General features: G+C 48.7%; 1 protein-coding gene across 1 annotated transcript in view; it reads right to left on the bottom strand.

The window, feature by feature from the left end:
- The window catches only part of LOC119971106 (chromodomain Y-like protein 2), a 156,290-nt gene that overhangs the window by 33,874 nt on the left and 94,623 nt on the right, over nucleotides 1-27,793 (bottom strand). Inside the window, exons 3-4 of the mRNA XM_038806261.1 lie at nucleotides 27,578-27,792; nucleotides 724-896 (exon numbers count right to left, since the gene is read on the bottom strand). Coding sequence (XP_038662189.1) covers nucleotides 724-896; nucleotides 27,578-27,792 — 388 coding nt within the window. The remainder of the gene's footprint in view (nucleotides 1-723; nucleotides 897-27,577; nucleotide 27,793) is intronic.

Here is a 27,793-nt window from a genome sequence, read left to right as displayed (position 1 = left end):
GCTTCCTAAGCTCCAGAAATCTCTCCCTAATTCTCTCATTCCGCCTCTCAGAAGCTTTTTTAAACCCTCTGACCAAATCTCTGGTCACCTGTCCGAATATTGCCGCAAATGGTCCAGGGTCAGATTTTCTTTGACAACGCTCCCGCGTGGGGGGCATCTTAGTGCATCAAAGGCAAAATATAAATGCAAGCTTTTGTTGTTTAACTTGACCAATATTTTAGATTTGGCCTTCCTATACCAGCTGTTATTTTCTCTCTATTGTAACACTTTCTATAATTGCATCCTCTCTCAGCTGGTGAATGGGGGCCCTCACTGTTGTCCAGCCTTGGCGGAGGCTATCTTACTGAATGACTGCCCGCTCGCTGGCCATTTTAGAACAGTTAGTGCAACAGTCAGTACCCCCTCCGAAATAAACAAGACAGCAGTCCGATGCAGCAAATGGTGTAGATTTATCTGTCCGAATGTGCAAAGGGATAGAAATCAAACGGGGGAAAAAAACCTTCAAATGCTGAGATAAAATAGAATATGCTGGAAAGGTTTAACAGGGTACACAGCACCTGGAATATGTGATTAACATTTTGAGTTTTGACTATCTGAAAGATCAGCCTCCCTTCTCTGTGGTTTATTATAATACTGCTGCATATTTCCTGCTGTATGTTTGCAGCCAGTCCTGCAAATAGTGTGTGATTCAGAAACAGTCGTCTCGTCAAATCGCAAAAGTACCTTATTGATTCTGCGATCCGAGCGCTCTCTTTTCTTCTGTCACTGGACAACCTGCCAATAAGGTAGGAATAGTCTAGGCCGCTGCAGAACACGCTCCCTACGGCACTAAGCAGCAGGAGCTTGCTGTCGTCGGCTGAAGCATTGCCAAGTGCTCTCCGCACCTCCTTCATAATCTGTAAAGACAAGAGTAACATTCAACCATTGTCACCGCTAGCAGATGGAGAATGGCAACAAACCCTCAGAAAGCTTTTGTTCGTCAGCCTCTCTGGCTGCAACACACACCTACGTTCAATTTGCAGACGTGGCCGCAAATATTCCCCGAATCTTTAATATTAACGGACAATGTCGTTGCAGACATTAAAAACTGGGGAAACACATTTCATACCCACATTGACTCCCCTCAGTAAACAAGCGGAGGGCAAGATACCCGGCAGCAATACTGGAACAAGAGACACTGCGCTTTATTTCAAAGCCAGATTTCAGGTTGCGTATATTTGCTAATGAAAACAATGGGGGGAGCTTCATCAACTCCACATCATTCTTCAAGTATATATTGGTATATTTTGCTCAGGAAGGCCTGGGTGAGTGAAAATCAATTTACTGGTCGCAGTTAAAAGCTTTCAAGGATCGGTAATCAGTGTCATGGATCTGCTCAGTTTCAGCAGTTGAATGAGTTTAACAAAGAGTGATAGGATGCGATCTTCCCAGCAACAGGCAGAAATCTGCCTCGTGGCAGCAGTAGCCAGCATTCAAAAAGCATGATGAGATGCAACTTTCCCAGTAACGAGATTAGCAGGTATCGAGACAGAATCAGGCTTAAATCGCCTTATTAGTGGAGAAAGCTTACCTAGACGACTGAGAGACTCAAGGAATTTGAGGGAGGCAGACAACCAAATACACAGAATTAATAATCGGAGAGGAAAATGCATCCTATCATTGCCAGCATCCTCAGAAAGAGGCTGGCCAGTTAACATCTAACTTTGTGCGTGTTTTGTGATTCAGTATTGTAGTCCTGTTCATGTGTAGTTGCCTTTTCTTTAATGTAATAAATAGTCTTTAATAATTGTTACATGATGACTGAGCTGTTATTCTAATTAGGATTTCACATGACTGCTCACACCATTCCAAAAACGAACATGTACAACCCCACGAACCGGTACTTTAAGTTGGGATACTCACAGATACCATCTGCCTGGTTCGCAAAAGAGGTGAATCTGATAAAATGTTTGTTCTGTCAGATAACAATAATAATCTTTATTGTCACAAGTAGGCTTACATTAACACTGCAATGAAGTCACTGTGAAAATCCCCCAGTCGCCACATTCCGGCGCCTGTTCGGGTACACTGAGGGAGAATTCAGAATGTCCAATTCACCTAACAGCTCGTCTTTCGGAACTTGTGGGAGGAAACCGGAGCACCCGGAGGAAACCCACACAGACACGGGGAGAATGAGCAGACTCCGCACAGACAGTGACCCAAGCCGGGAATCGAACCCGGGGCCCTGGTGCTGTGAAGCAACAGTGCTAATCACAGCGCTACCGAGATGACTGTAATCGAAGATGAAAATGAGCGGGATAGTCCCGGGTGAGGGTGCAAAATAGTTGAAATGGGGAGTTTGGCCAAATGTTTCTCAAGAGTGCATGTTAATGGAGTTTCCGCTGCACATCTAAGTTACCCCCCCCCCCCCCCCCCCCCCCCCCCCCCCCCCGATGTGAGGAAATTCACCCCCAAAAGTTGCAGAATGAGGAAGGCCATTAATACAGAAGGAATGAACGGGCATCGGAGAAGACTGAATCGCTACCAATTGCTATTTAAGCAGGAGCTACATAAAGGAAATGGATAACCCCATCCCTCCAAGGCAGTTAGCAGAGTGCGCAGTACTCTGTCAAAATGGTGATCATAGCTAAAATGTGTTGCAGCATTTAAAAGGTACTGGATGGTTATTTAAAGTAGGATTTCAAAACACTATGGCGAAAAAGCTGGAAAACGAGACTTGGCCGAAATCGGCTCTCCCGTTGCTAAACTTTTCTGTGCGCTTTCTGTGAACAGAACTGTCCATTTCTAAAGAAGTAATGTTGTTGTAATGAATAATATTAACCAGCAAACTGGAATCTTTGCCCTTGCAGCATCATTTGAGTTGTGCCTTAGTTTGTCAGAACACCACCCGTGCTGAACTGTCCTGAGATATATTGATCGCTCAACACTCGTCACCGAGTGAAATTGGCTCAGAGACGTACTGAAAATAAAACCGAGACGTCAGGAGGAATGGAAGGAAGATCTTTAATTCATACTCACTGCACTGCCATACACACGGTCTGCCGGGATTTCAGGAGTTCTTACAAGTTTTGCTATGCTTTGCAACATGTCAACCCTGTGATGATGTTGTCTACTTTAGTCCGAAAGAAACTGAGCATTGTGCTTGCGACTGCTGCCCAAACAATGACTCATATTCCAAAGAAAACCAGCATGTTTGACCCTGTTTGTCTTTTTACCCTTTCCTTCCCTCTTAATGGAGGAAAGGCTTTTCTTACCAGATATTTTTCTATCAATTGATTGTTCATCAAGAGCCAAGTGGTACTCAGTAATTCAAGTATTACCAGAAAAGAGACTGCGGTGCAAAAAATAATTCGACTGCATGTTAATTTTCTTAAAGGTCCTCATTTTACGGAACACAGGACAGTTAAGGGAATGACACATTGCATCGAAATGGGATTGATTTACTTTTATTAAGAGAGCAAGGTGAAGGATTCGACAACGACCTGCATTCATATAGCGCTATTGGCGTCGTAAAACATCCCACCGTGCTTCACCAGGGAGTTGGGACGCTGAGCCACCTGAGCTATTCCGTGACCAAATGCTTGGTTAAAGAGGTAGGTTTTAAGGAATGCCTTAAAGGAGGAGAGGCAGAGAAGGTAACGTGGCAAAAAGCTGTAGGGGGGGATTCCAGAGCTTATAATCATGGCAGAGTGATTCAAATGAGGGTGAACAGAAGGTCAGAATTGGAGTCCTTGACAACAAAAGAGAAAGCTAGAAATAGCAGTTTAAGGGAAGGTTAGCTAAGTATTCCTTATATGCAGGGTCTGGCGCTGACATAGTGGTATTGTCACTGGACTAGTAATTCAAAGGCCCAGGTTCAATTCCCATTACAGCAGATGGTGGAATTGTAATTCGAGAATTAAAAAGTCTCACGATGACCACGAAACCATTGTTTTTCCCTCCCTTCCCACCTGTATTCGCGATTCATCTGATGCCCAACTTCATAGCAATGATTTCCAGTTCTCTGGCCTTAACCGCCTCTTCTTCACTACGTATATACACCCCCCCATCCTCCACCAGGAGCGTCTGAGGCCTCTCTGCTTCTTTCTTGAGCAGAGGCCCAAACAATCCCTATCCAACACCCTCCGATGCTCTCTGAAAAGGTCCAGCAAATCACTCAGTTCAACACCGAGGAGGGTTTGGCAACAAATGCTGGCTTTGGCCAGCGATGCCCATGAAACAACAGGGATGACCAAGGTAGAACCCGTCAACGGCATCAGGCTTGTGTAGGGTCACCATGTAGCCTGCCAAAGATTTACAAAGTTTTACTAGTACAGGCATTAATGGTGGTGAGGCAGCATGTACGCCTGCACAGGAAACCTTTAATCAGAAGCCACCAGTTTATCTTGGGTGTGCTTCTAACTGGAAATCAGTAAGTGCATTTGTGCATATGCAGACTGCTTCCTTGTACTTGGAATGTAAACCTTGGATTAGTTGTAATATATAAAAATATACTCAATCAGGTGAATGAAGATAAAGAATGCCATGTTTTCTAAACCATACATTTTTTACCGAAGCAAGTTAGTATGTTGCATTTGTCACCTATTCTTTCTTTGACAATTAAATATTTCACTAATCTTATTTGTTATTGAATAGCTATTGGAATGCACACACTCAGGTTATTAAAGTTCTTATAACTAGGATATCTGGGTCTCATTAAATACATCTTTAAGGATATCCCTTTTGTAAAGCAATTATTGTCTGACACTGCTCTCGGAAGAAGAAACTTGGCCCTTTGGAGCATTTGAGTTTGATACCCCTGCCATGAAAGAATAAAATAAAACATTACTAAGGTAATTCAGAAAACTCATGAAATGCATCATTTTTTACTATAAAAATTGTCACAATACAGCAGCAGCTATTAGCAAATGTACAGCAAGATGCCCAAATGATTAAATTATTAGGGTCAGCACTTTGGAATAATGTTAATGCAGCCATTTCAGGAGCTGAAACAGGACCAAAGGAATCTAGCCCAGTTACTGACTGAACAATTCCGGCCAAGGAGGAAAAATAAATTTTGCTTCGAGGATGAAATGCTGGAAGCTCGAATGAATGAGAGAAAGGATGTAACGATTGTGTGATCTCGATGTCATTCCCCCGTCTGAGAATTACAGGAGGACGAGGGAGGCGATGGCTGCAAAGGTCAAGGCCATACCTCCCAAATCCGTCAGACTCAGGAGGATGCAGGACAGCAATGGGCACATCTCCCAAAAAACCTTGGAAGGCAACTCTCCTATTATAAGAACTCAAGAAATAGAAGCAGGAATAAGCCATACTGCTCCTTGTCCTACCATTCAATAAGATCATGGCTAATGTCATAACTCAATGCCTTTGCCCCAACCAGCCCCTACCGCTTGAACAGTCCAAAGACTATCGATCTCAGTCTCGAATATCAACAGTGGAGAACACATAGTCATCCGGGGTAGAGATTAACAAAGTTTAACAATACTTGGTTATGGGTGGCAAGCCCCTTTCGCAAGTAGAACAACTGAAAGCCACTCCTGTGGAACTTTTATTTCTGTCTTGCTTACATGCGCAAGCCAGTAGAGGATGCTAACCAGTGCAATGGAAGGAAGACGAAGAGGCCAAGAGCTAAGTACGCAGAGGATGAATGGAAGATATTTGTGTATTAGAAAGTAGGAAGCTGAACTTATATTAATTCAGGGGTCTGCAATCTCTGGAATTGGGGCCGTGTGCGGCTTTTAAAATCTATTTTGGCGGCTTCTGATCATTTCCAACTGGATCACGTCAACACGAAAAAAGTATTTTAAAAACAGTCAAGGGTCAGCATTTTTCGGTGCTGCCGTAAGCCAATGGAATTTTGGTTGACCACGCCCACCCTCCGCAATGGGTCTCACCACGGCAGGGTCGTAAAAATCCATTGCAGGGAATTAAGTGGCATGTGTCTACTGTGGGGATAAAACGCTAATCTTCATGTTACATTTTACCGTTTCAAATGATAGGAACATAGGAATTAGGAGCAGAAGGAGGCATACCCTTTGATCCTGCTCCACCATTCAATCAGATCATGGCTGATCTCAAACCCACCTTCCCACTTGTTGTCCATGTCCCTTTAACCCGCTTTTAAAATCAGAAATGTATCCATCTCTATCTTAAAACAATTTAATGACTCTGACTCCACCGCACTATGGGGCAGCGAGTTCCACAAATTTATCACCCTCTGCGAGAAGTAGTTCCTCCTCATCTCAGTTCTAAATCTACCGCCTCTCAACCTATATCTGTGACCTCTCGTTCTAGATTTTAATGTAAAACATCATTGTGCTCAAAATAAATCTGTTCCAGGGCCACTGTTATAGGTAATGCCTTTGGATCGAGAACCGATTTTATGGTTGCGCCCATTATTATTTCCAATACCGCTTTGATGATAAATTATACTTAGTCACAATAATTAACAGCCAAAAACAAAAAGCAAAAAAAGTCATCAAGTGCGATAATACAGTGGTTTCTGGTGCAACACATAGACACATCCCTCACTAATCTTCTCAATCGTATCACTTATTGTGGTTGAAATTTTAAAAATGCAGGCTTTGCCAGTTTTAACAAGGGTGAAGGCCAGACAGCATAAGCTTTGAACAAGGCTTTCAAACGCATGCCAGCTGTCCAGATGTTGAAACAGATGCTGAAGCAAAACCCATGCATAAGTCTCGTCACAGAGCGGGTGGCCAGCAATTAGCAAGTCGCCACATTTGGATGCCCCAAGCTCCCTCGTGAAGTTAATACTAATAATGAGGACCAGGCAACCAAAATAGTCGTGATACTCTTGACTTGGATCGACGACTATCAGACTGCAGACCAGGTAAAGGTATACATTATCGCCACATTCCCAGTACGCTGACAGTGAAACTCTGCGGCCAGCCAGCACATGCTTACTCATTCCCATATCGAGTCGCAGAGAAGCAGTGGGTTAGGTGTCAATGGGAGTTGAGTGTGCATGAGAGTTTACACTACCGATGGATCTCGAATGTCCTGGGCTATTCGTGTGATCAGCACATGACGTGTTATGGATCAATTGTGTAAGTGGACTTCAGGCAAGACCATCTCTGATAATGGAGGCAATAGAATGTGTCAATTTCACTCACACATGTATCTGATGGCCTGGGAAATGTTAGAGGTCACTGTGCGGAGTCTGCACATTCTCCCCGTGTCTGCGTGGTTTCCTCCGGGTGCTCCGGTTTCCTCCCACCAAGTCCTCAAAGACGTGCTTGTTAGGTGAATTGTACATTCTGAATTCTCCCTCTGTGTACCCGAACAGGTGCCGGAGTGTGGCGACTAGGGGATTTTCATACTAACTTCATTGCAGTGTTAATGTAAACCTACTTGTGACAATAACGATTACGTTTAAATTAATAAAACGTTTGGAAGAATTTGTGAAGATAATATAACCATGATAACAGAAGGGATTGAGAAGAATTAAGTGTATTTTGCAGGCTCTGTGCTGTTATTCCGATGTGATTTTTATGTATATATGATGTACTGTGATTTAGAGGTAGAATTCTCGGAATACAGAGTTCAATGGTAGAACTAATGTTAGAGTTGTGATTGAAACACCGTTTCCCAAACTTATACCAAAATCATGAAGTGTGAGGCACTTCAGCATGCATTCCGGATTGAGCCTTGTTGAAAGCACAGTACACTGCAGGTTTGTGAAGTGTGAAATCTAATTAAAGATCTAACTCTGCAGTGTTACAATTGATGCCGCTGTATCCTGGTGCTCAGGGCAAGAAAGCAGTCCGACAATGCAAACCAGCCACAAGCCAAAAAGAGGAAGCAGGGAAATCACTTTGATCAGAGTGTTGGCGCAGCGTCGAATGGATAGAATATACACATTGCCCTTGGTCTGTGTTGAGTACTTCGGTGGTATCAATGAGAGATTGTGAGAATATAAAGTGCACAGGACAGTGTCGCGTGGGCTCGGTTATCTTGCCCAAGTGAAGTGGAAATTAAAATTTTTGATTTGAAATGAATGCTTGGGATTTGAGATGCTCCTGGCGAGGATGGCAATGACTGTCAATCTTAAATTGCCCTGAGGTTTCGTGCAACTTAATCACTTGCTAGGTTATTTCAGAGGGAAGTCAACCACATTAGAGTGGATTGGAACCACATGGAGGTCAGACCTGGTAAGAATTGGGCAGCACGGTAGCATTGTGGATAGCACAATGGCTTCACAGCTCCAGGGTCCCAGGTTCGAATCCCGGCTTGGGTCACTGTCTGTGTGGAGTCTGCACATCCTCCCCGTGTGTGCGTGGGTTTCCTCTGGGTGCTCCGGTTTCCTCCCACAGTCCAAAGATGTGCAGGTTAGGTGAATTGGCCAGGCTAAATTGCCCTCAGGGTCCAAATTGCCCTTAGTGTTAGGTGGGGTTACTGGGTTATGGGGATAGGGTGGAGGTGTGGGCTTGGGTAGGGTGCTCTTTCCAAGAGCCGGTGCAGACTCGATGGGCCGAATGGCCTCCTTCTGCACTGTAAATTCTATAAAGAATGGCACATTTCCTTCACAGAAGGACAGGCAGTTGTGAACTGATCTAACTGAATGATGGAACAACTTTGTGTGGCTGAATGGTCTACCTCCTGTTCCAATGTTCCCAACCCCTTGTCCCAGGCTGCTTGGTAGTCCTGACAGCAATGAATGTGTTGACTTTGCTGAATAATTTAACTGCCACTTTTTAATGAAACATCCACCGGTCTGATCTTCCAGTCCAACCTCAGTTTTCAAAGAAGTTTTTCATGGGGTGTGGGCGGCAATGGCATTTATTACCCAATCCTAACTGCCCTCGAGAAGGTGGTGGTGGTGAGCTGCTTTCTGGAACCCCTGCAGTCCCCGTGGTGTAGGTACAGCCACTGTGCTGCTAGGAAGGGTTGTTCCAGGGTTTTGACCCAGGAACGGCCGATATATTTCCAAGTCAGGATGGTGAGTGACTTGGAGGGAAACCTGCAGATGGTGGTGTTCCCAGGTATCTGCTGCCTTTGGCCTTCTCGGTGAAGGAGAGGTCCTGGTTTGGCAGGTTTCTTTTATTCGTTTATGGGATCTGGGCTCTGCAGGCTGGGCTAGTATTTACTGCCCTTCCCTAATTGCCCTTGAACTTTGTTGCTCGTTAGGCCAATACAAGAGTCAATCATATTGCTGTGGGTCTGGAGTCACATGTAGGCCAGACCAGGTAAGGACGGCAGATTTCCTTCCCAAAAGGACATTAGTGAACTAGATGAGATATTGCAACGATCAATGATTTCATGGTCATCATAAGTTTTTATTGAATTCAACTTTCACCAGCCGCCACGGTGGGATTCGAACACAGGTCCCGGGAGCATTACCCTGGGTTTCTGGATTATTAGTCCAGTGACAATACCGCTGCATTACTCCCTCCTTGTTGTGAGAAGAGCCTTGGTGAGTTCCTGCAGTGCATCTTGGAGATGGCACACCCGGCTGCTACTGTGCGTGGGGGTCGAAGGGAGTGAATGATGTGGAACGGGTGCTAATCAAGCGGGGCTGCTTTGTCCTGGATGGTGTTGAGCTTCTTCAGTGTTGTTGGAGCTGCGCTCATCCAGGCAAGTGGAGAGTATTCCATCACACACCTGACTTCTGCCTTGTAGATGGTGGACAGGCTTTTTTGGGGGGTGGTGGTGTCAGGAGTTAAGATGCAATCTGCATGATTCCCAGCCTCTGACCTGCTCTTGCAGACACCGTATTTATATGGTTGGTTCAGTTCAGTTTCAGGACAACGGTGTCAGGAAACCGAGGTAGTTTTAAGTCATTTATGTTTGCGTTTGCGGGTAGTAGAAATGTGGCATATCTTTAAGCAAATACAATTTTGTGATTCTGTATTTGAAAGCATTAATGATTGCAGGTTGGTTCCGATGCCTGTTTGGTTATGGGTTTACAATCTGAAAGCAAACAGTGTTTAAAGGAAAACTAGGTTGTTGCTTAGCAACTGTCTCACGGGCTCGTGGGGTACGAGCTCCCCCGCTGAGGAGTGGAGGCCCAACAGGGGAATTACTAATTCCACTAGTCACGAGGAGTGCGGAAAGGAGAGTCAAATGAATGGTTTATGACCAATAGTTAAGTATTTCTCAGTAACAGTTCCAGTTGGGACTACTCAGCAGCTCATCTCCTACCTGGGCCAGTCTTCGGTCCTGAGTTAACTATCCCGCTGTTGGCTGGTGAGCTCTTACTGCAAGAGGCTCACGGGGAGATTAGATCGAGCCATCCCTGTGGGTCTCGGTGGAGGTTATAACATCCCTCCCCCCTCCTTGTCCGTACGTCACTCCAAAGAAGGTAGAGCAGGAGGACGCCAGCTCCTCCTCGCCAGCGGCTGCACTTTCAGTGGCTGCGCAACTGGGTCAGGGGGCGTACAGCATGTCGAGGAACGTCTTTTCCTCGATAACCACCAGGGGGCTACCACCACTGTTGACTGATCGCCGTCATAATCCTCGGATGCCCTGGTCTCCATTTCAGCGTCGGAGTCTGCCACCTCGCGCATCTCGGTGTCGGGATCCCCAGGGGTGATGCCCTCAGGCCACCGGCTGGATGACTGTTCCTCTGGTGGGACGTGGTCCAACACTGGCCCCCTGGTCCTGAGGTGGTCAGGGTGCTTCCGGACTGTCTGTTCCCGCGTCTTCCCCTGGTACGAATCTGGTTCGGTCTGCTATAGCGCTGACCCTGAGATCTATCGGACACCGTCCCCGAATGGGCGTCAACCCGGAGCAGAAACATTGACCATTGCAAAGATACGGCAAAACCCGTGTGCAGGTGCAACCAAGTCCAGATGGTCATTCCCATGGATGCAGCAGGTGACTGGCGAGAATTGTTGCAGTTCCTGGAATGGGTTCATTGTTGCGCCAGTGGTCCGATTGCCCCATCCAGGCCTGGCCAACACACACAGCTGCAGACTAGCATTTTCATGTTCGACGCTCTGGCAATCCGTTGTACAGATTCTGACGGATGGCATCTCTGCCCTGGCAAAGGATCACGACACAAGCCACCCACAGATGGATGCCATCCTCCATGCAGTTTGGCTCATAAGTACATTGTCCTTCAGGCAGCTTCCCTTGCTGGCCCCCAGGTAAGGTGATGTGGTATACTTTCACCAACATTGAACCTTTTAACGTCCAGTCGTGTATCTGGGTGGTGGTGACCAGCAAGGTGTCCATAAAGTTAAGGGTCAAAACAACCTAGTTGGATCACGATGTCGAGGAGGGCGTGTCGGCAGCGGGAGACTGTTCAACGCGTCCCGTGTTCACAATGTGCGTGCCTGGGGGATGCTCGCAATGTACTCATACGCTGCAAGCAACAGAGCCACCGCTGAATCCTGGCAGACGCCATTGGCAGGATTGCCTTGTCCTCCTTAGAAAGCCCTAGCAATGGCTTGTGGTCCGTCACAATAGTACATTGATGCCCCTACACGTACGGGTTAAATTTCTTCACTGCGAATACCACGGCCAGCCCTTCCTTTTCCACCTGGGAGTAATCGCGCTCTGCAGAGGCCAATGTCCTTGACGCAAATGCATAGAAGATAGAACAGTACAGCACAGAACAGGCCCTTCGGCCCTCAGTGTTGTGCCGAGCCATGATCACCCTACTCAAACCCACGTATCCACCCTATACCCGTAACCCAACAACCCCCCCTAACCTTACTTTTTGTAGGACACTACGGGCAATTTAGCATGGCCAATCCACCTAACCCACACATCTTTGGACTGTGGGAGGAAACCGGAGCACCCGGAGGAAACCCACGCACACAGGGGGAGGACGTGCAGACTCCACACAGACAGTGACCCAGCCGGGAATCGAACCTGGGACCCTGGAGCTGTGAAGCATTTATGCTAACCACCATGCTACCATGCTGCCCCAAAATGCAATCGGCCTTTCTCTTCCATCAGCCATGCGACGGGACACTACCTCTCCGATTCCAGAAGGCAAGCGTCGCACGTCACCAAAAGAAGTTTGGAGGGGTGTCCATAATCTGGACGGCAACTTTACCCTGGCAAAAGCTTCCTCCTGAAGAGCTCTTTAAATCTATTCTTGGTGCTTCTTCAGCAATGCGTGCAATGGGAAAGGATGGTCGCTACACCAGGAATAAATTTCCCGTAAATGACCGACCATAACTGTATCGCGATTTCTAGAGTGGGAGCTTGCCTAATCGCCCGATCTTCTCCTAAACCGCTGTAGTCCATCCCGATCCATACCATAGCCCAAGTGTATAACTTCCTTGGTGTAGAAAATTCACCTTCCCCTCTTGAAGTGGACGCCCGTCTCAGAACGCTGGCAGGGAAATTCCTCTAGGTCGCTCAGGTGCTCCCTTTCGGTGGCTCCGGTGATCAGGACGTTATCCCAGTAGACCGCCTCATGCCGTAGCCCTCTCAGGATGTTCTCCATAACACTCTGTAAAATTAGGCAAGCTGAAGACACTCCAAATGTATTTGTAGAGGCTCCTGTGGGTATTAATGGTTACATAACGCTTGGAATTGGTCCAGCTCCAGCTGGAGTTAGAATCATAGAATGGGCTGAATGGTCTCCTTCTGCACTGTAAATTCTATGATTCTATGCTCCAAGGAAAATAACCCCAGCCTATCCAATCTCTTCTCACAGCTACACTTTCTAGCCCTGGCAGCATTTTTGTAAACCTTCTCTGCACTCTCTCCAGAGCAATAACATCCTTCCTGTATTGTGGCGACCAGAACTGCACACAATACTCCAGTTGTGGCCTCACCAGTGTTTTACACAATTCTAACATTATATCCGTACTTTTATATTATATACCTCTGCCAACGAAGGAGAGCATTCCATATGCTTTCTTGCAACCTTGTCTACCTGAACTGCTGCCTTTAGGGACCGTTTGCCAAGATCTTTCACTTCATCGACCGCTCATAGTATGTAAGTTAGGTGTGTCTCAGGTCAAGCATAGTAAAGGAATGACCCCCAGCTAACTTCAGTATAGGCCTTCTTGGGTACCTGTCCAAACGGGAGACCTTATTGACGGTCAACTTATAATCAGCGCACAGGCGTAGTTTGGTCAGGTTTTGGTACCGGGACTACTGCCGCTGCCCAATCAGCAAACTGTACTGGTCGGATGATCCCGAGGCCTTTCAATTAGCTGAATTCATCCTCGACTTTCACCAGCAGTAGATAGGGGATCGCGCTGGCCCGGAAATAATTAGGCCGGTCCTCAGGGACCACACGTATTTTGGCCACAGCTTCCTTAATTTTGCTCAGGTTTTCCTGGAAGACTTCAGGGTACTTCCACAAAACTTTACAAAGTCCTCCAGTGCCCATCCGGAAGATCCGTTGCCAGTCCAGCTGGAGACATTGTAGCCAGTCATGGGCCAGCAGGGTCGGCCCGGGGCACTTCACTATTATTAACGGCAGCCTAAGGAGCTGCTGCCCAGAGATTACTGGCGTCATCATCGTGCCCGCTATGGCGAGGGGTTCCTCATAAAGGTTGCCTCGGGTGTCCCGCAAACTCAACTGTTGAACTCAGTCCTAATTCTCTCGAAGGTCTGCCTCCCAATTACCAAAACTGTGACCCCCATATCCAACTGCATCTCCAACTGGTGGCCGTTCACCGGCACAGTAATCCTAATGTGGACAACTTGTGGCGTGACAACGTAATTCAATTGCATACATTCCTCGTCATCAGGTTGTTCCAATGTGGCAAGTCCGGGCTCTGGGCTGGCCCCTCCCTCGGGTAGGGCAGCGGGTTTTCCGGTTGACTTGCGATTTCCTTTCCCAGTGATTTCGCTCGCCCCAAGTACCGCTCCGCCTTGGAACGCCCTCCGTGGATTCCAGGGATGCGGTCCACCTGGCTATATGGCCCTTGACCAATGGACCTGGTCGCGGGTATGTTCAGGCCAGGGCGGGCTCCTGGGAACCCAGTCCTAGTGGGCTATGTGTGACGGAATCAGGGGTGTCCTACGCTGGTTACCTCCATCCCCTGGAGTTCCTGGTCTCCCTTCCCTGCTCCCCCCCATGAGAGGGAGATCTCACTGGCCTTTTCTAGGTCCAGCAACAGCTCGGCCAGCAATTTTTCTGCTGAATCGCCATATTATTACTCTGCACACAACGCGGTCCCGTAGCATCCGGGTTGGGATGGTCCTAGTCGCAAATCTCAGCTAATTTGTGCAATCGCGCTAAAAACTCAGTAACCGACTCCCCTGGAATCCACTCGGCCATATTAAATTGGTACCTCTGTACAATAACTGACGGTTTGGGATAGTAGTGGTTTGGTACGAGTGCCTCAAGTTCTTCAAATTACTTGGGAGTCTGGGGACGTGGGGTACATCAGGCTCTTTGTGATGCTGTAAGTGGGGCACCATAGGCGGCAAGAAGAATTACCATCTGGCGTTCTTCCCAACGATACCGTTCGTCTTAACAAAATTGTACATAGGCTCCACATACTGAGTCCAGTCCTCTCCACTTGCATCAAATGCATTGAGTCTGCCAAAGAGTGGCATTTTCAAAATGGTGCAAACCTTGTTCCTTCGCAAAGAGAGGCGGCTGTGCTCCAAATGATCAGCAGCGGCGATTGTTGTTCCACTTTATCCTCATCGCCAATTTAGTAGTCACAGAGGAGTCCAGAAAAGAGAGTCAAACAAATGGTTTATTAGAAAAATAAAGTATTTACAAGTAATAGTTCCAATCGAGACTGCTTTGCAGCTCGGCTCCTACCTGGGCCGGTTTTTAAAGCCCTCAGTTACCTGTCCCTCTGATGGACCTTCACCTCTCAGTTGGGGAGCTCGTACTCCACGAGGCTCACAGGGAGATTCATTGGGTCGGCCCCACCGGTCTCGTGGGGGTTATAACACCCAAAATAAAAGCCGACCCAGGAATGAGCCAACATCTCGGGATGGTCCTGGCTGGGGATTTCGACTGTTGCTAAGTTGCTACAAGTAGGAAGTAAACTACTTTTGTATCACCTTTTCGGGACTCCTCATTGATGACAATGGCAATCAGGGGCCATCCAAGGTCAGAAAGACCTTTTGGGTTAGTTGTCACTTTAACCCAGGAGAAGCTGGACAGGACAAGGGAGCTGGGAAAAAGCAGACTCCCCAAAAGAACAACAGAACGTTCAGAAACCAGGGGGTTGGGGCAACGAGTGTATCTCAGGAAGATAGTTAAATTAACAGAAGCAAAAAATGAGAGAGAAGTTGAACCATGTCCTGTTTGCTGAAGTTACAGTAAAAAGCAAAGAAAGTGTTCCGAGTTAAAGAGGCAGCTGCAAGGACCAGGTTTAACGTGAGAAGCCAGACATCGGAGGTAAATCAAAAGTTTGATGACATCTTAATACAGCTGGTGAAGTAGTGATGTCCTGTTGGCTCCCTTGGCTGGGTGAGAGATTGTGCGGGAGCTTGACTGCATGTGGAAATCCAAGGGAGAGGAATACTGAAAGGAGAGCTTGAAATCCTGGAAGTGGATCCTTGCTGAAGGAATCCGAGAGAAAACCTTGTTTGGAAGTAGATTCCAAGGCATATTTTTTTTTTTTGAGAGTGGACTTTGTTCATACAAAAAGCGGAGTCCACACCAAGTTGAGCAAAAAGGCGAAACTATTATTCTCCGGCTTCCGATAGTACTGGCCGGTCCCTGACTGGCCAGCTTTGCACAGGAATTAATTAAGCTGCCCGCCTCCTTCGCAGGGAATGACTCTGGGAATACAATTGTCCCGACTCCGTAAGCTCTGCACGGGCACAGGTTATTACAGTGGAGTTTGGAAATATTCATGTGGAAGTCAGATTCCAGTGAGACCAGTTGGGGGATTGGATGTGAAATTCACAGAAGTTACATTGGGTAGTAATTGTCACTTGGTTTCAGAGTATGGTGTGTCTGACCACATTTTGCCTATAGGTTTACATGGACTGTGTACTTATTAAGAACATTAGAGTACAAGATCGATTTGCCAACTGGTGTAATGCTGATGAATCTATGTAGGTGGGTGAAGGAGTAGTGCATTGGAGTTAATCTTATTCTTCTGTTAAAAGTAAATCATCAGTCCTACGACCCTGCTTATCCACGGCAGAATTCTCCGCCCGTTGCGATTCACTTTTCCCGCCGGCAGTGCACTCCCACCCATGGGTTTCCCGGCGGCTTCAATGGGAAATCGCCCTGACAAGCAGGGGGAGTATAGAATCCCACCGTCACTGGACGACGCGCCGCCGAGAAACAGGCGGTTGGGGCACCGGCGAATCGAGTCCCACATATCCAAATAAAAAAAATAAAAGCTACGATCTACAGAGCTGGGGTTCCACTCCGTTTGCCCAGTATTGACATCAGTTGGAATCGTAACAATGGTCACACCCCAGGATTTTGATAGTGGGGGACTCAGCGAAGGTAATGCCATTGAATATCATGGGGAGATGGTTGCATTCTCTCTTATTGGAGATGGTCATTGTCTGGCATTTGTGTGGCATGAACGTTACTTGCCACTTGTTAGCCCGTGCCTGAATATTGTCCAGGTCTCACTGTGCATGGGCACAGACTGCTTCAGTATGTGAAGAGTTGTGACTGTTTTGAACATTTTCATCGGCGAACATCCCTATCCTGACCTTGTGGAGGGAAGACCATTGATGAAGCAGCTGAAGATGGTTGGGGCTTGGACACCACCCTGAGGGACTCCTGCGGCGAAGTCCTGGGACTGAGATGAATGACTTCCAACAATCACAATCATCTATCTTTGTACTAGGTAGACTCCAAACAGTGGAGAGTTTCCCCTGATTCCCATTGACTCCAGTTTTGCAAGGGCTCCTTGAGTCACACTCAGTCAAACTCGGCCTTGATGTCAAGGGCAGTCACTCTCACCCGACCCCTGGAGTTCAGCTCTTTTGGCCATGTTTGGCCGAAGGTTAGAAGGTCAGGAGCTGAGTGGCCCTGCTGGACTCCAAACTGAGCATCAATAAGCATGTTATTGCTGAGTAAGTAATTTTTGATAGCACTATTGATGATACTTTCCATCACTTTATTGATGATTGAGAATAGACTGATGGGGTGGTAATTGGCCTAGTAAAAAGGTAATTGGCCGGGTTGATTTTGTCCTGTTTTTTGTAGACTACGCATACCTGGGCCCTTTTCCACATTGTTGGGTAGATGCCAGGTGTTGTAGTTGTACTGGAACGGCTAGGCCAGGGGCTCAACGAGTTCTGTAACTCCAGTTTCAATTATTATTGCTGGAATGCTGTCAGGGCTTCTAGCCTTTGTAGTGGGGGTGGGACTGCTGTTTTGTTCAGTGCAGTGAGCAGGGCTGAAAGCTGTCTTCCCCTTATAAAGCAAAGTCCGCAAACTAATGTAATATAACCGTGGCTCTGGTGCACATCATGTTGGTTCTGCACCACATCGATGGTAGTTGATGCTGGGAGCTTTTAGGAAGCTTTTGATCGTCCTTAATGGTGGCCTGCTGTCTAGGAGAGGCAAGCATCTCCCCATCAACTATTTAACCTCCAATAGTTGGTCGCACTCTCTAAAGGTTCTGGGTTCAAGTTCCATCTGCAGGCTTGAGCAAGCAGGGTAGGGCAAGCTTGGGCAGCAGGGTAGCATGGTGGTTAGCATAAATGCTTCACAGCTCCAGGGTCCCAGGTTCGATTCCTGGCTGGGGCACTGTCTGTGTGGAGTCTGCACGTCCTCCCCCTGTGTGTGTGGGTTTCCTCCGGGTGCTCCGGTTTCCTCCCACAGTCCAAAGATGTGCGGGTTAGGTGGATTGGCCATGCTAAATTGCCCGTAGTGTCCTAATAAAAGTAAGGTTAAGGGGGTGGGGTTGTTGGGTTACTGGTATAGGGTGGATACGTGGGTTTGAGTAGGGTGATCATGGCTCGGCACAACATTGAGGGCCGAAGGGCCTGTTCTGTGCTGTACTGTTCTATGTTCTATGTTCTAAAGAAACCAGGCAGACACTCCAGTGCAATACCGAGGTGGTGTGTACGCTGTTGGGGATTCTGTCCTTTGGACGAGTTGCTGTCTGCACTCTCAGTTAAATGTGAAAGATCCCATGGCATTATTTCGAAAGGACCATAAGACATCGGGAGCAGTAGTAGACCATTCGACCCATCGACTACTCCGCCATTCAATGGAAAGCTGGAGAGTTAACTTTGGTGCCCAGGCCGATCCCACAATCGACTTCACAAATAAAGTTTATCATCTGTCGATTGTGGTTATGCTGTGTGTGCCAATTGCCACTGTGTTTCCACCATGACAGCAGTGACTAATACTTAAAAAGATACTGCAATGGCTGCAAATGGCTGCAGGACATCTGGAGATATATCAATGCAAGCCTTTCTTTTCTCGAGAGGACATTTGCAGCACTTTCCACCTCCAAACTCGGTTCCTTGAGTCAGAAGGCATCCTCCAGCCGACAACCGTCCTTGCCTACTGCAGAATCAGATTGTCAATTTGTGGTGAAGGGATTCAACTCATTCACTGCGGTCCAATGGTTTCCGTCTGCTCAGATCTCCAGACATGCTAGGGAAGTCCCGAGCGCCTGGGGACACAAAAGGATGGGAGCCATAACATCCAGCTGTTCACTTTAACTGACTCCAGATGTGACCCCCCCCCCCCCCCAAAAAAAATACACGCCATCCCAGAAAAGCTCACCCCCTACCTGCAGGGGCAGGGCTGTTGACAGACCCAGCCTAAGAGGTGACCACCATCTACAGAAGCAAACCCTGACGTCCTCCAGCCATTCATTTCACTTGCAAAAGCAGCACGAGTAGGTGACACATACCGCACACAATCAGTGGTGGGACTTACAAAGCTATGGGGCAGAGTTAGGAGTATCAAAATTTACGAGAGCTGGAGTTAAAGTGCATTTCAGATGAGCCAGAATAATGGTGTTGGGGTGAAACCCTGTGGTGTTCACAGGTCGATGCAAGGTTGAGGGCAATGAGCAAGGGGTCTGTGCACGGATGCAGATCACTGTTGTAGCAGAGGCATGTACCTAAACGATTCATTTATTTGACCTTCTGGTCTTATTTATTATCGGGCGACTTCTCATACCTGAGTCATGGCAGCAACCTTTCACTGATTCTCATTAACGTCCCCATGGAAACCAATCAAATTACTTAGCTTGGCTCAAATTGCATCGAGTGCCTCCTGATGGTGGATGCAAACTGAGAGTCGGGGGGGATTTGACAGGTATCCCTGGCTGCAGGCACACCTTGGGAGGTTTTACAAAGTTAAAAGAAGCCGTTGTTTGAAATGAACTTAAGTGCAACAAATGATCAAACAGCAGTCACCCTAACAGTCACCGACTCATCCTTGAAGTTAATTCAAGATCTGGCCTCAGGGTACTACATAATTCTGTTAACTCAACCCTTGTAAACATTTGTCTTTGAGCCTGTAGCTTCTTGGGCACGTCAAATGCAGTTGCCCTGGCCTGTATACTTGGAGGCAGAGTTAAGAATGATTAACATTTTGATAGGGTGGCACGGTGGCATAGTGGTTAGCAATGCTGCTTCACGGCGCCAGGGTTCCCGGGTTCCATCCTGGCCTTGGGTGCCTGCCTGTGTGGAGTTTGCCCTTTCTCCCCATGTTTGTGTTGCTTTCCTCTGGGTTCTCCCGTTTCCTCCCACAGTCCGAACATGTGCAGGTTAGGTGGCTGGCCATGCTAAAAATTGTCCCCTAGTCTCCAAAGGTTAGGTGGAGTATAGGTTTGCAGGGGAGTAGGATGCTCCTTCAGAGGGTCGGTGCAGACTCAATGGGACAACTGGCCTCCTTCCACGGTGTTGGGATTCTGTGATCATCTCAGATGTAAACACACCTGCCTTGATCATCTCCATTGGTGTTGACCCATGGACGGGGGATTGGGTGGGTGGAGCATTAAGTAATGCTTCACGATGGAGCTGAGAAAAGATGACATAAATCTGCCAATGCACTTTGTTGGAACTTAATTCAAAGAACGAACAAACAGTCTCTCCTTTTGAGAAAAGTGGAGTGAATGGACTCCTGCAGGAAAATGACAGACCAATACTTCGACCATCTTGTGGGGAGTGACCTGGAATGGTCAGAAAGCAGGGCTGAATATTCTACAGCCGAGCATGGAGAGAACAATGATAATATTGAAAACACAGCCAAAAGTCAATGTTGCCTCATTATTCACAAGAATGATTCCAGGTGTAAAAAGAACTGGAGCTATGAGAATAGATTGGAGAAGCTGGGAGTTTATTAATTGGAGGAAAGACTGATAGAAATATTCAAGATCCTGAGGGGTAGGGATCGGGTAAATAGTGAGAAGCTGTTCACACTCAACCGAGCATCAAGAACTAGAGGGCACGGATTTGAAATACTTGGCAAAAGAGTGATGTGAAGAAAATTCTTTTCACACCGAGGGCAGTTGGGGCCTGGAACGAACTTCCTGAGAGGGTGGTGGAGGCAGGTCTGAGCGAGGTATTCAAAAGGGATTTGGATTGCTATCTGAAAAGAGAGAAGGCTATGCAAGGTTACCGGGACGAGGCAGGGGAGTGGGACTAGGCACAATGCTCTTTCGGAGAGCCTGTGCCGACTCGATGGGCCGAATGGTCGCCTTCTGCATTTAGAAATTCTGTGATTCTATGTTGGCGTCTGACCTCCTCGCAAACCAGTAGTCGCAATCCCAACTGGAAAAGGCTTCATGAGATTCCGAGCTTCCCACTGTTCCACCAACTCCTCAAACTACTTCATCATCTGTTTGCCTCAAGAGCAGGAAGCAGGGAATTACCGAGTTATGGCGTTGAATGCTTGAAACTGGGGAGAACTGGTCAGGTGGGTAACAGCCTGGCCTTCGCAGTGCTGAAGGTAACAAGCTTTTTTGTCAGGGTTTTCTGTAGTTTAGGACTAATTAGTCGCCTTTTACCTGTCAAATGGGAGGTACAACCACAGGCCAAGAGATGGATAATTGAGAGCAGAACACAGTGTGTGGGTAAGAAAGGAGCTGCTATTAATTTAATCACATACCTCGGGTACTGCGGCAACCTTATTAGCAATCTGCTGCTCCCACATGATTGGCTTATGTCTCCTGGCTGGTGCAAGGGCAGTACATGTTACTCATAATTTGCAGTGATTTTGAGAATCCGGTTTTATCTTTTCTCCCCGCATTTGTGACGCTACAAGCAGAACCTGAAAAGACCCAAATCAGCCACAGGGACTGGATTTGAACCGTCTTTAACCACATGCAGACTAGAGGCATTTGCACGCCTCAAACAGTGCGGTGCTGGCAGACCCCAGCTCGAGCTACTGCGACGCACCGCAATTGGCCCCTCAAGGCAAGGGGAGTGGAATCAAAATATCATCCCAGGGTTGCCGATCATGGTTCCAGACCAGCAATCCCCACTGGGGTGATGGATTTCAGGCCAACCATTCCTGCAGCCCTCGCTCGAAGAAACTGCAGCCGAATTGCAAAGGCAAAGAGAACTGACAAACAAAATGAATAGGATTCGAATGAAACATCATTGGGCGGCACGGTAGCACAAGTGGTTAGCACTGTGGTTCACAGCAGCAAGGTCCCAGGTTCGATTCCCGGCTTGTTCTCCCCTGTTCTCCCCGTGTCTGCGTGGGTTTCCTCCGGGTGCTCCGGTTTCCTCCCACAGTCGAAAGACGTGCAGGTTAGCTGGATTGGCCATGATAAATTGCCTTGAGCGACCAAAAAAGGTTAGGAGGGGTTATTGGGTTACGGGGATAGTGTGGAAGTGAGGGCTTTAGTGGGTCAGTGCAGAATTGATGGGCCAAATGGCCTCCTTCTGCACTGACCCACTATGATGTTCTATCTTCTATAGAACGGGGAAATTCCTTGGGAGGCCGACTGCAGGGAGGGTTGGGATTATGCAAGGTCTCCAGACTAACAAGGCTCAAGGATATGGAGTGGACCCGCTGTGTTTTGGTTTGATACGGGAGGCAGGAGAATGAGGGAAATGCCAGTCCTAGCTGAAAAAGGGGTGGATTCAGGAAGGGTGTAAGAAAACATAACGTCACATGGAGGGGGACTTACAGTTTGTGGAAAGCTCATCAAGCAAGGCGAATTACGTCGATGTCCTTTGAGATCAAACTGCACAAGAGAAACTCATCACCAGGTGGCTAAGAATTGAGATTTTCCACATTCTTTCCACAGTGGAATAGCCCCGTCATGTGTCTGGGAATACATTCTTGCTGGTTCTGCGCCACCTGATGTGTAGTCACGTCAGCAGAGTGTTTGCACGGGTTTTGAGTAGACCACCATCTTGATTGTATTGAGCAACAACTCTTAATAAACCTCTCATCGTGTTTTACAAGAATCCAGAGTGGGGGCACCTCCAAACCTTTTCCTTTTGCGGCAATAATTAAATATAACAAGCCCATTATCTGGATTCACTCAAGAGCAGATGCTAGGATGTGATCGGACAAACATGACATTTTCAGCACGAGACCGCTGCTCACCGTTCATTCAGATTTCTACCTGGCAAACCACATTGAAAAAGACTTTACGTATAAATTTAGCAGTTGACTCTCTGTGCTGGACTGATTCCAGACCTATAAAGAAGGTCAAATGCCTTTATAGGAAACATTCATTCGGTCACCTGCACTAATTTGTACTGCGTTGGGAGAGGTATTTTCTGGAGAATTGTATCCCTTCACTGCCCATTTGTGTTTTCTGTTTTATGGATCCTCCCCGAGGATTTCAAGGAAGGGAAAGGTTGGGGTAGGAGGGAGGGAAGCAGGGGGTGGTGGCAGAAAGGGAGCGAGTGTTTACTCCCTGATGAGACCATCAATTCACGCGACACGTGGTTAGAAGTGAACAGTGGTTTTAATCGTCTTACAACAGAGCCTGCCTGTGACGAGATGAACTCTAGATGAACTGGCAGGCAGGCTCCGACTGCCAAGCATTATACAACCAGTGGGGGGGAGGAGTCATGGGCGGAGCCAAGGGGGGAGCCCAGTACAAACTTCCGTACATTCCCAGTGCACCTCCCCCTAGGGGCAGAGCCGCGCAACCGCTCGTGTGCCGAGCTTACAGAGGCATGGTACAACATGTGTGATAACAGTGTGAATTATGCTATTATGATTCACCACATTCACCCCCTGTAAAAAAATCAAGTCCGGCGGGGGTGATGGTTTACAGATTGAGCCTGTCCGGTGGTCGAGTTGTCCGCTGTGATCGGTGGAGCACCGGGGTTGCAGTCTCTTCTGGTGGCTGGATGATCACGGTCGGTTGGGGTACGATGGCGGACTCCGGGGGTGATTCTGTCCGAGCTTTGTACCTGTCTGGTTCGACTGGGGAGTGGGGGCGCTGCGAGCTTACGGGTGCGGGCGGGCGGAACATGTGTAGTGAACTGTAGGCGTGGGGCACTGCAAGTTGGGTGGGATGTAGTGTGAGGGGTACCTCGGCGGTGGTAGTGGTGGGGTTTGATCCTGCAGGCGCAAGGTCCCGGAGGGATACGGTTTCCTGACGGCCATCAGGGAACTCTATGAAGGCGTATTGGGGGTTCGAGTGTAGTAGGAGCACTTTTTCCACAAGCGGGTCAGTTTTGTGTGCCCTGACGTGCTTTCTGAGGAACACTGGGCCCGGTGTCTTCAACCATGCCGGGAGCGAAACCCCCATGGTAGTGCCCCGGAAAAGGTAAAGAGCCGCTCGTGAGGGGTCTGATTGGTGGCGGTACACAAGAGGGACCTAATAGCGTGGAGCGCGTCTGGGAGGACTTCTTGCCAATGGGAGATCGGGAGATTCCTGGACCGGAGGGTCAGTAGGACGGTCTTCCAGACCGTCGCATTCTCCCTCTCCATCTGCCCGTTCCCCCTGGGGTTATAGCTGGTAGTCCTGCTCGAGGCAATGCCCTTGTCGAGCAGGTACTGACGCAGCTCGTCGCTCATGAAGGACGAACCCCTGTCGCTGTGTACATAGCTGGGGAAACCAAACAGGGTGAAGATACTATGCAGGGCCCTGATGACTGTGTGGGAGGTCATGTCGGGGCAAGGGATAGAAAAAGGGAATCGGGAGAACTCGTCGATGACATTTAGGAAGTACACATTCCGGTTAGTCGAGGGGATTGGCCCTTTGAAATCGATAGCGAGGCGTTCAAAGGGCCTAGGAGCCTTGATCAGGTGGGTCTGTAGAAGTGCGGTTTGCACTCCGCACAGATCGGGCAATCCCTGGTGACGGCTTTTACCTCCTCGGTGGAGAAAGGCAGATTTTGGGCTTTAATGTAGTGGGCGAGCCGGGTGACCCCCGGGTGGCAGAGGTCATTGTGGATGGCTTTTAAGCGGTCGCTCTGCGTGCTGGCGCACGTGCCGCGGGACAGGGCATTTGGGGGCTCTTTAAGCTTCCCCGGTCGATACATAATATCGTATTTGAAGGTGGAGAGCTCGATCCTCCACCTCAGAATTTTATCATTTTTAATTTTGCCCCTTTGCGAGTTGTCAAACATGAAGGCAACCGATCTTTGGTCGGTGATGAGGGTGAACCTTCTACCTGCGAGGTAGTGCCTCCAGTGTCGTATAGCTTCCACGATGGCTTGTGCTTCCTTTTCGACCGAGGAGTGTTGAAGTTCCGAAGCGGAGAGGGTTCGGGAGAAAAATGTGACTGGTCTCCCTGCCTGACTTAGTGTGGCTGCGAGAGCTACCTCTGAGGCATAGCTCTCCACCTGAAAAGGGACGGATTCATCCACCGCCCGCATGGCCGCCTTGGCGATGTCCTCCTTGATGCAGTTGATGGCCTGACGGGCCTCAGCTGACAGGGGAAAAAGTGTGGCCTTAAAGAGTGGGCGGGCTTTGTCCGCATATTGAGGGATCCAGTGGACATAATATGAAAAGAACCCCAGGCACCGTTTGAGGGCCCTGGAACAATGAGGGAGAGGGAGTTCTAAGAGGGGCCGCATACAGTCCGGGTCGGGGCCCAGGACTCCGTTTTCCACGACATAGCCGAGGATGGCTCGTCTGGTTGTGCGGAAAACGCATTTCTCCTTGTTGTATGTGAGATTAAGCTTCTGGGCCGTCTGGAGAAATCGATTGAGGTGGTCCTGCTGGTCATAGCTGCAGATGGTGACGTTATCCAAGTACGGAAACGTGGCCCGCAGCCCGTACTGGTCCACCATTCGGTCCATTGCTCGTTGGAACACCGAGACCCCATTTGTGACGCCGAAGGGAACCCGGAGGAAGTGGAAGAGGAGGCCATCGGCCTCGAACGCCGTGAAGTCGCGGTCCTCCGGGCAGATTGGGAGCTGGTGGTATGCAGACTTCAGATCCACCGTGGAGAAAATCCGATACTGGGCGATCTGATTCACCATGTCTGCAATCGGCCGGGGGGGGGGGGGGGGGGGGGGGGGGTACGCGTCGAGGAGCATAAACCTATTAATAGTCTGACTATAGTCTATGACCATGCGGAATTTTTCCCCGGTCTTGACGACCACCAGCTGATCTCTCCAGGGACTGTTACTGGCCTCTATGATCCCCTCACGTGACGAGCCGAGCCTCCGGACCTCGGTTCGAATGAACACCCTGTCCTGTAGGCTGTACCGCCTGCTGCGAGTGGCTACGGGTTTACAGTCCGGAGTGAGATTGGCAAAGAGAGGAGGGGGGGGGGGGCGGAGATTCGCAGCGTGGCTAGGCTGCAGATAATGAGTGGGGGTAGGGGTCCGCTGAAGCTGAGTGTGAGACTCTTGAGATTGCACTGAAAATCGAGTCCCAGTAAGAGTGGGGCGCAGAGTTCGGGCAGGATGTATAGTTGAAAATTAGAGTAACTAGCGCCTTGGATTGTTAAGAGTCGCGACGGTGCATCCTTGGATGTGGACAGAGTGGGAACCCGAAGCGAGGGAGATAGTTTGCCGTGCAGGAAAAACAGGGAGCGAACAGCGTCTTACCAGATCTGGGTGTACGAAGCTCTTGGTGCTCCCGGAGTCGAAAAGGTACGGTGTACTGTACCCGTTGATTTGGACCGTCGTCATAGAGTTGTGGAGGTGTTTTGGGTGCGATTGGTCCAGTGTGACTGTGTTGAGTTGCGGGTAGTCGGCGGCTCGGTCGGCTGCGCTGGGGTGGCCCCGCGATGAGTGCCCGCTGAGGCCGCAGTCTTCAATCAAATTTTCTGAGTTTGGCGAGGATGGAGCCCAAGATGGCCGCCCCCGTGGATCGCACGTGGCGGGTGGCGAGGAAGATGGCGTCCAAGATGGCGGCCCCCATGAGTCGCACGTGGTTGGCCGTGTGGTGGGGGTCCGCCCCATGGATCACACGTGGCGGGTGGGGGCGGAGTCGGGGTATAGTCCGCAGCGTTCCGGGGCCTGCGAGTGCGGAGAGCGGTTGCTTTGTGCCGCGGGAGGGTTAGGGGCTGGGGCCTTCCTTGCCACACTCTGGCGTAGTGGCCTTTTCGCCCGCAGCTGCTGCAGGTCGCGTTGGGGGCCGGGCAGTGCTGCCGCGGGTGCTGGGACTGGCCACAAAAATGGCAGGCTGGGGCAGCATTGTGGCTGGGTGGCCGCACGGCGCAGGCCTGGGGCAGTCGCTGGTCGGGGGCCCATGACGGGGTCACGGAGTCCGCAGGAAACGAGGTGAGGCTACGAAACGAGACCTCCATAGTTGTAGCGAGTTCAACAGTATCTTCTAAATTTTGAGCCCCTTTCTCCAGCAGTCGCTGGCGCACGTAATTCGATCTAAGGCCTGCAACAAAGACATCATGGACAGCAAGTTCTCTATGTTCAGCAGCATTTACTGCCTGGTAATTACAGTCCCGGGATAAGGCTTTTAAGTCTCTTAGAAATTCTTCTAGCAATTCTGTGGGGCGCTAGCGGCGAGTAGTAAAAACGCGCGTAGACTTCATTGACGGGCCTCATGTACATTTTGTCTAGTAGGGCCAGGGCCTCTGGATATGAGCCGGTACAATTTAACTGAGTAGATATACGATGGCTCACCCTTGCGTGCAGTAGGCTGAGTTTCTGCTCCTCCGTCGTTTCTGTGGTGCTTGCTTTAGCCAGGTAGGCCTTAAAACATCGGAGCCAATGTGAAAAGATTTATTTCGCCTCTGCATCCTGCGGGTTGAGTTCTAGTCGATCAGGCTTGAGGGCTGATTCCATAGTCGTACCTTACTGTTTCTTAAGACGATTAAATTGATGAGACCATCAATTCACGCGACACGTGGTTAGAAGTGAACAGTGGTTTTAATCGTCTTACAACAGAGCCTGCCTGTGACGAGATGAACTCTAGATGAACTGGCAGGCAGGCTCCGACTGCCAAGCTTTATACAACCAGTGGATGGGAGGAGTCATGGGTGGAGCCAAGGGTGGAGCCCAGTAGAAACTTCCGTACATTCCCAGTACACCTCCCCCTAGGGGCAGAGCCGTGCAACTGCTCGTGTGCCGAGCTTACAGAGGCATGGTACAACATGTGTGATAACAGTGTGAATTATGCTATTATGATTCACCACACTCCCGCCATCACAGAGTGGGACAACCTTGATGGGCAAGCTTATGTTTTTCCCTGTCTATCATTTTTATTTCTTCGCACATTGAATAAATGAATGAAGCTTTTTTAATTTCAGGTGTGTGCCTCATACTGTAGCAGCATATGAGTTATCAGGAGTGGTCATACGTTAATTAAGAAACAGCATTGTACAGGCCTTACCTCAGGCGTTAATGAATTGTTGTCCGAGGTTTGGCTAGAGAGTAATATATGTGTAAAACCATCTTGTTTCCTAACAACAATGTCCCTGAATCGATAATTGCTTTCATTTTGTCGAACGCTGCATCGGAGCCGCTTGTCAAACACATAGTCTTCTTTCTCCTCCACAAGCTTCCTCTTCACAGAACATGGCATGTTGGCTTGCCCATTGGAAATCCC

This window comes from Scyliorhinus canicula, chromosome 9, assembly GCF_902713615.1.
Source record: "Scyliorhinus canicula chromosome 9, sScyCan1.1, whole genome shotgun sequence".
NCBI classification, from domain to species: domain Eukaryota; kingdom Metazoa; phylum Chordata; class Chondrichthyes; order Carcharhiniformes; family Scyliorhinidae; genus Scyliorhinus; species Scyliorhinus canicula.
This window is presented reverse-complemented; position numbering and strand designations above follow the sequence as displayed.